At 39.7% G+C, this 12,728-nt stretch overlaps 1 protein-coding gene across 1 annotated transcript in view; it reads left to right on the top strand.

Annotated features, from left to right (window-relative positions):
- Nucleotides 1–11,338, top strand: part of itfg2 (integrin alpha FG-GAP repeat containing 2) — a 48,563-nt gene extending 37,225 nt beyond the window's left edge. The window contains exons 11-12 of the mRNA XM_041257147.1: nucleotides 3,989–4,162; nucleotides 11,187–11,338. Of these exons, the coding sequence (XP_041113081.1) occupies nucleotides 3,989–4,162; nucleotides 11,187–11,266 (254 nt within the window). The 3' untranslated portion in view covers nucleotides 11,267–11,338. The remainder of the gene's footprint in view (nucleotides 1–3,988; nucleotides 4,163–11,186) is intronic.
- The last annotated feature ends 1,390 nt before the right edge of the window (nucleotides 11,339–12,728 follow it).

The raw sequence follows: 12,728 nt of genomic DNA, 5'->3' as shown, positions 1-12,728 counted from the left end.
GACTACTGGAACCATAGCGATGAGCTCAGCGAGACGGGTGGTTTACTGATGAGGAATGACAAGTTGATAATACCAGGTTCAATGAGACAGGAGATGCTAAAACAAATTCACCGGGGACACTTGGGAATTGAGATGTGAAAGCTGAGGGCTCGGGAAGTAATGTTCTGGCCGGGAATGTCAGATGAAATTGAGAACAATGTGTCCAGATGTGACATTTGCTTACAACATAGGAACTTACAGCAGAAGGAAACACCAGTCCCCTGTGCGATCCCAGAACAGCAGTGGCAAATCCTGGGGCGGACCTATTCTCATGGCGTGGAAATGACTATCCATTTATTGTGGATTACTGCTCCAGATACTTTGAGACAGCTGTACTGCCAGACAGAGTCAGACTATAGTCATCCACACAAAATCTATTCAAGGAGGACATGAGATTCCAGAAGAAATAAAATCTGAGAAATCACTTTTTACAATATACCAATGTTTCAAAAGTATTCTTTCCACATCATTAGAGAGGTAATTAAATTCAGTTGAGAAACAAAGTTTATTTATTTATTTTATTTTAAAAATTTAGTTGGTCACAGATACCTTAAAAAAAAAAAAAAAAAAAAAAAAAAAGGTAGGGGCGTGGATCAGAAAACCAGTCAGTATCTGGTGTGACCACCATTTGCCTCATGCAGCGCAACACATCTCCTTCGCATAGTTGATCAGGCTGTTGATTGTGGCCTGTGGAATGTTTTCCCACTCTTCTTCAATGGCTGTGCGAAGTTGCTGGATATTGGCGGGAACTGGAACACGCTGTCTTTCCCATCGATCCAGAGCATCCCAAACATGCTCAATGGCTGACATCTGGTGAGTATGCAGGCCATGGAAGAACTGGGACATTTACAGCTTCCAGGAATTGTGAACAGATCCTTGCGACATGGGGCCGTACATTATCATGTTGAAAAATGAGGTGATGGCGGCGGATGAATGGCACGACAGTGGGCCTCAGGATCTCATCACGGTATCTCTGTGCATTCAAATTGCCATCGGTAAAATGCAATTGTGTTCGTTGTCCGTAGCTTATGCCTGCCCATACCATAACCCCACCACCACCATGGAGCACTCTGTTCACAATGTTGACATCAGCAATCCGCACGCCCATACACGCTGCCTGCCATCTGCCCGGTACAGTTGAAACTGGAATTCATCCTTGAAGAGGACACTGCTCCAGCGTTCAGGTGGCCATTGAAGGTGAGCATTTGCCCAATGAAGTTGGTTACGACGCCGAACTGCAGTCAGGTCAAAACCCTGGTGAGGACAACAAGCACGCAGATGAGCTTCCCTGAGACGGATTCTGACAGTTTGTGCAGAAATTCTTCAGTTGTACAAACCCACAGTTTTATCAGCTGTCCAGTTGACTGGTCTCAGATGATCTCGCAGGTGAAGAAGCAGGATGTGGAGGTCCTGGGCTGGCGTGGTTACACGTGGTCTGCGGTTGTGAGGCCGGTTGGACATACTGCCAAATTCTCTAAAACGACGTTGGAGGTGGCTTATGGTAGAGAAATGAACATTCAATTTTCTGGCAATTTTCTGTGATCTTTTATTTCAGCTCATGAAACATGGGACCAACACTTTACATGTTGCGTTTACATTTTTGTTCAGTGTAATTAAGAAATTGATCAAGTTGTAATTTTGAGCCTGACCAAATCAATAGTATATCATCAGTGTAGCGTTGCCATAAGTGAATAAGTGAAAAAGTATTCATCTCACTGTAAATGTATTTATCTTCCCAAAATCCCATATACAGGTTTGCATAGTTGGGAGCAGTCGACAAGAAACTAAATATTTTGGCACTTTTTTTTGAAGGCCTATTTAGTTCTTAAAAACATATTTTACAAAGTGTGGGCATCCCCACAATGTCGTTTTTTCAGGAGTTACTATCTTTGTGGGGGCATGTTCTCAAATTTTGGCTGCACATTGATAGTAATACCTGCCCCCCCCCCCCCCCCCCCAACACACACACAAGTCGGAGAATTTCAGCTTTTTTAACCCAGTTGGCTTTGGTTTTGCAGCAGCCATTTTAAAGCGGACACCCCGCTGGAACACACATACCTGCTGATTAGATTCCACAGCTGGCAATCGCACACAGCAGGCAGCCTCTCCCAGGGCCGTCGGATCCTTCATTATTAAATTACAATAAACACACACTATTTACAATATAGATTTACACAAAAAACCCTCTTCATGCACGGGGCTCCTCCCCTGCCACAGTGCTGTATACACTTACATTAGTCTAGGGTAATTTACACAGAAGCAAAATACACAGGTTTACGAAAAAAAATAAAAAAAAAACTTTTGCTCACTTTTGCCGTAGCCGTTTTGCATTAGTGCTGTAACGTTGCTGAAGAGCTTGGTCATGGCAAATGTCTGATATCAGACACAACAGATTACTGTAATTGCCTTTCTGTAATTTCTAATGCTCTGATATTTTTGCTCAACTAACAGAGTACTGGAAAGGCAATACCAGCACCTCCTGGTTATTCAATTACTCCCCTACTCCAGATTGCATTTCAACCACGGGTTTGTTATATTGAATACCATATGGGAGATACTGAAATTGGAGAAGAAATCTATGAAAAAGACCTAGGAGTTTATGCTGACTCAGAAATGTCTTCATCTAGTCAATGTAGGGAAGCTAAAAAAAAAAAAGGCCAACAAGATGCTTGGATATATACTGAAAAATGTTGAATTTAAATCAAGGGAAGTAACGTTAAAACTTTACAACGCATTAGTAAGACCTCATCTCCAATACTGTGTTCAGTTCTGGTAACCTTGCTACAAAAAGGATATTGCTGCTGTAGAAAGAGTGCACAGAATTCCCAGAATTATTCTGGGTTTAAAAGGCATGTCTTATGCAGACAGGCTAAAAGAATTGAATCTATTCAGTCTTGAAAAAAGGAGATTACACGGCAATCTGATTCAAGCATTCAAAATTCTAAAAGGTATTGACAATGTCGACCCAAGGGACTTTTTTCAACGTGAAAAAAGAAACAAGGACCAGGAGATCACAACAGATAAAGAGGCATTCAGAATAGAAAATAGGAGGCACTTTTTTACACAGAGAATCCTGGGAATATGGAACCAACTCCCCAGTAATGTTGTTGAAGCCGACACCCTGGGTTCCTTCAAGAAGCTGCTTGATGAGATTCTGTGATCAATAAGCTACTAACAACCAAACGAGCAATATGGGCCGAGTGGCCTACTCTCATTTTTAAACTTTCTTTTGTTCTTATGAATAAAAAACAAACTGTCACAGTAAGCCTAGGGAACCCTTTTAGAAGCCCCTTTACAAAACGTGTAGCTGGTTCCCTTTCAAGCATGAAATGTAACCATTACTGAATGGGTATTAACCTCTTTAAGACAGGAGACCTGAATAAGATGCAACAGAGCTGCTCAGCAGAGCCTCTGTGATGCAGTCAGACAGCACGATCCCCTGCGGTTAAGCTCACCCTGTCAGCCAAGCTTATGCCATTGACCAAGAGGGTCACTGCAGTCTTGCAGTTGTCCTGGTCTACAGAAGGTTAGACAAGGCAGTCAGTCTTCGATGACAAGCCTGCCACCTCCCTCGTGTCCTCTCAGTGCACCTGGATTTTCTCTTTGAGATCCAGTTGTCCTAGGGTCACCCATCTACAGCTCCTACTGTTTCCTGGTCTATGGACATATATAGGGTGCACGATGCGGAGAAACTGGGCCTGGTGGAGGCTTCTATTGCTGTCCAAAGACACTATCTCAGTTGCAGTCAGTCAGGACAGACGACTGGTTCACCACGGTGGACGACGTATTATCCTCAACTGTTCTACAGATACAGTAAGTGGTTCTTCTGGCAAGCTGAAATTGCTACGGATGATAAAAACCTTTTTGGGTTTACAAATGGGCAAAGAAGTAACAGTAAAATGTGTTGTAGTCTGTCCGAATGGTCTGACTGAAACCCTTTTGTGTGTAGGTCAGTACACTTGTAAGGATGGCCGGAACAGCCCCTGCCTGGTCTATGTGAGCTTTAACCACAAGATCTATGTGTACTGGAGGGTGGAGCTGGAAAGAATGGAGTCGACCAATCTGCTGAAGGTGCTGGAAGAGAAGGAAGAGTACAGAGAGCTGCTGGGGAAACTCCATATAGGTAAGTGACATGGTAGGGCATGGGGTGGCTGGTGTTCCTCAAGGGCAGCTATCTTTTTCAAGCAGCTCCTTAAATTACTTATTGAACTAGTTACGCTTGAGGACAATATCAATTTATAATGCACTTTAGGTCTTTGTTAGAACTAAAACCTATTGGGCCTCTATGTAGGCATAAGGCTAAAGCCATGTTTTGTGACCTTGGAGAGAGTCCAGGAATTAAATGTGCATATAAGTTCAGGAAACTTAATTTATTTAGCATAAAATAAAGAAGAAATGGGGGGACTAGACTGAAGTCTTTAATTTTTAAAAGGAGTTGATCTAGTTAAACCTTAACAAAACCTTAAACACAGCACAGATACCAAGGCCAGAGGTCACAGCTGGAAAATAAGTACACTTCTTTACACAGAGTGGTTTTTGGTAATCATGCTGTTTGTTATGTTCATAAAGTTTATTCAGAATTTTGTCAGGTGATCTGTTGCTGGTGATCGCTTAAATAAAGTCTGCATCCACTTGTTATTTTTACAACTTGTGAATGAAACCATAGAGTAGCCTAGTTTGGTATATTATTTACTAAATTTAAGTAATTCTATAAAACATCTGTAAAACATCCCTGTTTAAAAAAACAGTAATTTAACAATTAAAATATATCCACATTTTATATACCGTCTCGTAATGACAAAAGCAACCAACAACAATAGAAATAATAAGCTCCAGCCAGAGCTACGTCAGCCGACTTCCCACGTTATTTATAATGCACATTTTTATTGCCTGCATGCAGTACCTTACACTGTTCTCTATTAAAGGTCATTTGCCATGTGTTTGCCCAGCTCTGAATGTTGTCTAGATCATTTTGAATGACCTTTGCTGCTGCAACAGTGTTTGCCACCCCTCCTATTTTTGTGTCGTCTGCAAATTTAACAAATTTACTTACTCTACCAGAATCTAAGTCATTAATGTGAATTAGGAATAGCAGAGGACCTAATACTGATCCCTGTGGTATATCACTAGTTACCTCGCTCCATTTTGAGGTTTCTTCTCTAATCAATACTTTCTGTTTTCTACATGTTAACCACTCCCTAATCCATGTGCATGCATTTCCTTGAATCCCTACTGCGTTCAGTTTGAGAATGAATCTTTTATGCGGGACTTTGTCAAAAGCTTTCTGGAAAACTAAATAAACCATGTCCTATGCTTTGTCATTACCATTGTCGATGTTGCATCCGCAAAAAAATCAAGCAGGTTAGTTAGACACAATCTCCCTTTCCTAAAACTGTGCTGACTGTCTCCCAGGATACTGTTAGCATATAGGTAATTTTCCATTTTGGATCTTATTATAGTTTCCATAAGTTTACATATAACAGAAGTCAGGCTTATTGGTCTGTAGTTACCTAGTTCGGTTTTGTTTCCCATTTTGTGGGTCAGTATTACATTTGCAATTCTCCAGTCTGTTGGTACAACCCCTTTGTCAAGAGGCTGTTGCATGATCTTGGTTAGTGGTTTGTACAGTGGCTCTCAAAAGTATTCACCCCCCTTGGACTTTTCAACATTTTGTTGTGTTACAACATGGAATTTAAATGGATTTAATTAGGTGTGTTTGCCACTGATCAACACAAAAAAAGTCCATAATGTCAAAGTGAAAAATAAAATCTACAAATTGCTCTAAATTAATTACAAATATAAAACAGAAAATAATTGATGCATAAGTATTCACCCCTTTGCTATGACACACCTGAATAAGCTCTGGTGTAACCAATTGTCTTTAGAAGTCACATAATTAGTTGAATGGCGTCCATCTGTGTGCAATTAAGGTGAATCACATGATTTCAGGTTAAATACACCTGTCTCTGGGCGGTCCCACATTTGATCTCAGATGTACACTGGATGTGGGACACTGTAAATAACTTATTTTTTTTCTTTTGAGTACTATTGGAAGGATCTCATCCAGTCCAGGGAATTTGTTTATTTTAAGAGCTACTAGTCCCTTTAACACTTCTGCCTCGGTTATGCTAAAGTTATTTAAAACAGGATAGGAACAGGCTGACATGTGGGGCATGTTGTCCGTATCCTCCTTTGTAAAAACTTGTGAAAAGTAATCATTTAATATAATTTTTTTCTCTTTGTCTATGATTTTGCCATTTGTATCTCTTGTAGACATTTGACCTCTTTGAATGTTCTTTTGCTGTTATAATATTGGGGGAAAAAAACTTTTTGGAGTTGGTTTAGCCCCCTTGGCAATGTTCATTTCTATTTCTCTTATGGCCTTTCCTTTTTCACTTGTGTTTGCAGTGCCAAGTACTCTTTGTGTGTACTTTTGTTTTTGGTCCCTTTTAAACGCTCTGTAAAGTGCCTTTTCTCGCTGATTTATTTTTATTTTTTTTTAATTTAATTTTAATTATTAAACCATTTTGTTTTTGATTTCGTTTTGTCACTTTTGGGATGTAATTGTTTTGCGCCCTAGTACTACATTTTTGATAAACAGCTAACCTTTTTCTGTGGATGTTTTCTCTATTTTACTCCAATTTACTTCTGTTAGTCTGTTTCATTCCTTTGTAGTTTGCCTTTCTAAAATTGTAAGCATTAGCTTTATTCATTACTTTTTGGGTTTTAAAAATCATTTCAAATGAGGCCATGTTCTGGTCTGAGTTTGCCAATGGTTCTGTGACCTCTGTTTTTAGTTATTCTGTCTTTTGTTATTTGAAAAGTCTAAATCGAGACATGCCTCACCTCTACTCTGTGCCTTGACAAATTGCATTAGGAACCAGTTGTTTGTCATTTCCACTGGATTTTCCCATTTTATATGGGGGAAGTTGAAATCCCCCATTGTATGGCTTCTCTTTTGCTACAAGAATTTATAATGTCACAGATTATTTTGCTCGGCGTCTGAATTTGGCGGTCTATAGCATGCTGCTATTATTTAAGACCCATATTTATTCACCATTGTTTTCTTTATCCAGATTTAACACCTGGGCTTCGTAGGAACAATTCAGTAATTGATAATTTAATATCTGGGTTGATTAGTTCTCTCAATAATAATATTTAAATTGACGTGTTTCAAAGATCGAGGATTTGCTATGAACACATATTCACACGCAGACACAATGAATGGTTAATCAATAGTAGTAGTCTCTAAGCACAAAACTCAATTCCAGAGCTCTCACTACATTCATGCTTGACTAGAAGGCTGTTGAAAAATGACACCGCCTGTCTTCACACAAACATCAGCAGCAGGCACGTAGGCCTGTGACCTAGCTAGTCTCTCACTCACACACACACACGCCCACATCCAATGTACATCTGAGATAATATAGACAATCTTAAGAATATCTCACATTAAGCTTATTTATGTTATATAGATTAAGTATATGGCAAGTTTACTTTTAAAGAAATTCTTCATATAACAATATGAGGTAGATTACTTATAGTTACTTCATCAAGTTTCACTAAAAATTATTTCACATGCAAGGTGTGCAAACTAAATAATTAACAGTTCAATTCTATGTGAATCTGTTACAATTAATTAACTTAGTTCCATGAAAGGAAAATGCAAATGCTCAACGGTTCCTTGAAGCTTAGACTTTTGGTCTGCTGGTTTGGAAACTCAATCTGTTGAAGTGTCCAGTACAAACTCCTCTCAGCAATGAAGTCTTCAATCCCACTTTTGGATCAAACTCTGCAACAAAGTTTCAATTCTCGATAGAATCAACAAAGAGCTGCAACAAAGTCTCCAGTCCTCGGTATAGGATCCACAACAGCGCCCGTCCGCTTTGCCCTCTTCGTTGAATCTTTAGCTAGCAGGTAGCAGGGCACAGTTTCTTTTGGATACTGTGGGGTTTAGGTGTACAGCAGGCCCAGACTGGTTTGTCTGATGACAGTCGCTGTAAGTTTTACGCCGGTCTTCTCGCCGGGCCTCAGTCTCGTCGCTTGTGGTCACTGACTCGCTTGCAGCTTGCTTCCTCGTCTTGGGTCCGTTCCAGAGTTCCCATCTTGATTCTGTTTTTAGGCAGAGTCCTGGAGTTTCAGCTTTGCTTAGCAGATTGGCAGCACCTTGTTTAGCATTCGATGTGGAGCGCAAAATGTTCAATTTCGTTTCGATTTTTATAGTCTTTTCACTCTGCTGGGTAGCCACTTTCATGAAATCATTTGTGTGTCTTACCTTTTCAACTCAGGAATGTTGGAGATTTGTCCTTTATCTGCTTCCTTTTGTCCAGCAGTTTGTAGTTGCAGTTGGGATTGGTTGACATCTACACTTTGTCTTCCTTGCAGCAAACCGCTTATGTTTGCAGTTTTGCAGTCTTTTCACTGCCCTTTCAGATGCCCGCCTCCTAGTCCTGGTCATCTTCAGTTCAGTATTCCTGCCAGGAACCAAAAGAGCAGTTTGCTTTTTTTCCTAAGAAACAGCAGTTTCATTACTTAGTCCAGTTATATCATTAATACATGTTCTTGTATTATTATATTCAGGGAATATGTCCTACAGTTTCAAGACTATTTCTTATGTATATCGGTACCCCTCTGCCTCTTCTATCCTGCCTGTCTTTCCTATATAGTGTATACCCACTAATATTATATTACTCTCAGAAAACCCAGTTTCTGTGACACCTATCACATCGTAGTTACTTTTTAGTGCAGTAGCTTCAAGTTCTAACATTTTGTTTCTGATACTTCTACCATTTAGATCAATACATTTAATGGCTGTCTTACCTGAGCTGTTGCCCTTGTTTTGATGTGGTCTCCCTTCTGGTTTTTTGTTGATTTTCTCCCTCCTTAATTTCTAGTTTAAATGCTTCTGAACCTCCTCAAGGATCCTTTCTCCGAGTAGACTGGTTCCTGCCTATATAGGTAGTCGTAGAATGTGGTCCAACCTTCTCTGCTTACTGTTAGTGTGCATACATACGTTTTACACTGTATTTCAGTAGTAATATGTGACAAACCTGTTTCTAGTCAGATAATGTCCTCTAGCATCCAGAATTGCATTAACTTCAGTTTTGTCATGGAGAGTACCATGCCATATGTCACCATTTTTGTAGCTGGTTTTGGCTACCACTGCAGTTTAATAAGTCTGGGGAAATTGTTTAATTTTTTAGTAAGTGTGGAATTTTTTTATTGCTTAATTGGAAAAGTGTGGCCAGATGGTGATTGATTGATTGTCAATTAACCCCTGGCCACATTCTATAATAAAGACAATGACATGTTTGTTGGGTGCACAGTTTGGAGAGAGGGTTCAGTGAAGGCACTTGCCCAGCCTCACCAGAGCTGAGCAAGAAGCAGAGAGCCGCAGGTTGTACTCTCTGTGTATATTGCACCAGGATAGCGAAGCTTGGGTGCTGTTTATTTAGAAGTGTTTTGTTTAAACCTTTTGGTTTGTTCCTGTGTTTTGTTTGTAAATAATAAAAGTCTGCTAAGAAGTGCTATAAGACCCAACAGGACCTAACAGGAAGGAATTTTGACAAAAAAGATGTGTACCCCCTCCTCACCACTGTCCACTGTAGCAGTTCCTGTGCGAGGTCAGGGCACACAAAAACATGCCAAAGTGTGTCCTGGACTACAATAAATACATGGGTGGTGTGGACAGGTAAGACCAGATGCTGGGGCTGTACAATGCAGCAGGAAAGACCATGGCATGGTATAAGAAGCTTGGCATGTACATGGTCCAGATCTCATTGTACAATGCCTACGTAGTGTACCTGAGTACATCACCAGAAAATCAGCTCACATTTCTGGAATTTCAGACCTGTGATTTCCAGCCTTGTGTTTAATGCACAAGAAATACCAGAGCCTGACATATCAGAAGCAGTGACAAGGCTTAGTGAACGGCATTTCATTCAAACTCTGTCACAGTCCGGGAGAAAAGTGATGTCACCAAAAAGTTGCAGTATGTATGTTCCTGCAAGGGCATATGGAGGGATAAAAAGTACTTCTGTCCACTCTGTCCCTTTCAGCCAGGCTTCTGTTTTGAAAGGTACCACACAGTAAATGACTACTGGAGGGACTAAATAAACCCCAGACTGAAATGCCATGAGATTGTAAAATCACTGGTTTTAATGTCAAGCCAAAGACATTACCTCAGGCTAAAATCCTTATTTTGTACAGATTTAAAAAATGTATACTTGTACCACATCTCATCCTTTGGTGGCATACTGGGCACATGAAATTGTGGTGGGTGCTACAGACCATGGGCTGCATAATCCGAAGTGGAAGTGTCAGAGTGACCTGATGTCACTCTTGGGCTTGTAAATACTTGGAAAACTGTTTAAATATACAGAGCAATCCAAAACCACTGTCTTTTCAACAGTGGAACTAAAACTGTCAGATTTACAGTCCAAATATTGTGAAAACAAGTGATTTTTTACTTCATATGGTGACATTACCTCAGATTCCAGAAAGACTATCGGTAACAAGCCATTGAAGGGAGATGTTTTACCCATTTCTAAAATCCTTATTTTGTGTAGATTAAAAAAATATATACTTATGCCAGGGTATCTCATTCTTTGTTTGTGTACTAGGCACATGATATTGGGATTGGGGGATATAGACCATGGGATGCATAATTCGAAGTGGAAAAGTCAAAGTTGCCTGGTGTCAACACATAAAAACCCCAAACCAGTGAAAAGATGCACACATACAATAGACATAGGGAAGTCCAGCAGCTAAACTGTTTCTAAAATCTTATGTCAAACCATTAGTATTTTACCGACTAAATGTGATGTAAGTAAAATACGTTTTATGAAAGATTTAGCATTTTGTTTGCAATAATAGCTGTATATTGTCGTCACACAACCAAAGAGTCACAAAAAACAATATATAGTTTGTCTGGGGTATCTGAAAGGGAATTCTGGTGTAAAACATCTGAGTCCCTAAATCACTAAATTCTCACAAGGGCCTTAGCAGAGAAGGGATAAAGAAAAAAACTGTAGCATTGACAATAGACATTGCTTCACAAGTTAAACATGTTGATAGCTACACAACTTGTACTTGTTTCTACCTAAGAGTACAGATTATTGTATTTATTATAACTTGTGTTTTTCTAGATGCTGATGACAACACTGCAGTCAGAGACTTGATACACAACCTGCTCTATGAGAACAAAAAGAACACCATCTCAGCATGAAGTCGCACAAAAGTCAAGTCCACATTTTTCTGTGTATATACTGTTTACCAATAAAGGTGATTCATTCATGTATTTTTTAAGACTTCTTGTATTATTCCTGGTAGTTACCCTAACCCTAAAGTCAACAAACACTAAAGCAAGTCTGTGGCAGGGGTAATGTTTGCCCCTGTAAAGAATATGTTGTTGTTTGATTTGCACCTAAATGCATTTTTCTTTGATTAGATGTGGAAGGCTGGGGGATTCGATATCCCTCCTTGTCTAATTGAAAGGAATGTGCAGCAGGTGGTCAGGTGTCAGTTGAAGAATTGACAATCTGTTAACCCTGGTCACCTGCCTTTAAAAGGGGTCTGGAAAGCCAGTCCTTTGTTCTACTTTTGTTTGTTCCTGTTCTTGTGTACCAGGGTGAAGATTCATGCCAGTGTGGATAGGGAAGGAGAGTGAACCAGATTTACCAACCAAGATTATCACTGCATGTGTAACTGGGATATTTGTATAAACTTTAGGGTTGAGATTAATTTAGAGGATTTTAATTCCACCAAAGTTTATTTAAATTTGTAGTGAGAAGGTTCCTCAAGCAGGACCTTCTTTTAGTGTGAGCAGCATTGAGCCACTGGATGTATATATCCTTCCAGACTAAGGATACCACTGCTGGTACCCTAGTGGTGGCCACCAAACACTGCAGCTGCCTGCGACCCCTTGTTTATTAATTAAACCTGTACACTAAGTGGCATTTTCAATTTCAAACCTCTGAGGGTGTCTCTTGTCTCACAGTGAATACCCAAACAGTAACAGAACACCCCTGATCAAAGCCAATCTCAGATCTCTAGCCCTGTCTACTAACCCATTATTGAAAAAGCACAGGGAAATGGTTTTTTAATTATGCAAATATTGAATAGTCAAGTAGCAGCGCTTGGTTACCAAGGGAATATTTACACACAGCCAGCATTAAGTGTAATCATTACCAAGATTAACCAGCGATGCTACATAAATATTTAATTTTGATGTTATGGTTCCTTCTGTCTGCAGTTTTAGAAAGAACAGATGTGAGCTCAGTGACTGCTGGTCCAGCAGCTACAGTTGAAGGAAGTGGTGCTGTGAAAGGTGTATCATTTTAATAAAGAAACTAATATGTGCAGTGGTCTTATTCAATTGTGATGCAGTTTTAACTGCAGGACTTTAATTATATATTTAACAGTGTAACTATAGAGTTGAAGATATGTTTACATGGTTTTGTGCTGCTGCTGTGCAATGCTGAAATTAGCTGAAACTGTCTGTGTTCTGGTATTCAATTATTAAAACAACTGGAAATCCTGTGTATGTATACTGTAGCAGGGAAATATGTATTTCAAATTAATATCCATCAATTGTAGCCTATCAATGAAATATTGAGAACCTATAGGAAGTGTTGTTCTCTGACGCAGTACTGCACTGTAAAGAATAAAGAAACTGAAGTGCCAAAGCA

The sequence above is a fragment of the Polyodon spathula genome, chromosome 8 (genome assembly GCF_017654505.1).
Source record: "Polyodon spathula isolate WHYD16114869_AA chromosome 8, ASM1765450v1, whole genome shotgun sequence".
Taxonomy (NCBI): Eukaryota; Metazoa; Chordata; class Actinopteri; order Acipenseriformes; family Polyodontidae; genus Polyodon; species Polyodon spathula.
The sequence above is the reverse complement of the archived record's forward strand: the minus strand, read 5'-3'. Positions and strand labels throughout refer to the sequence as shown.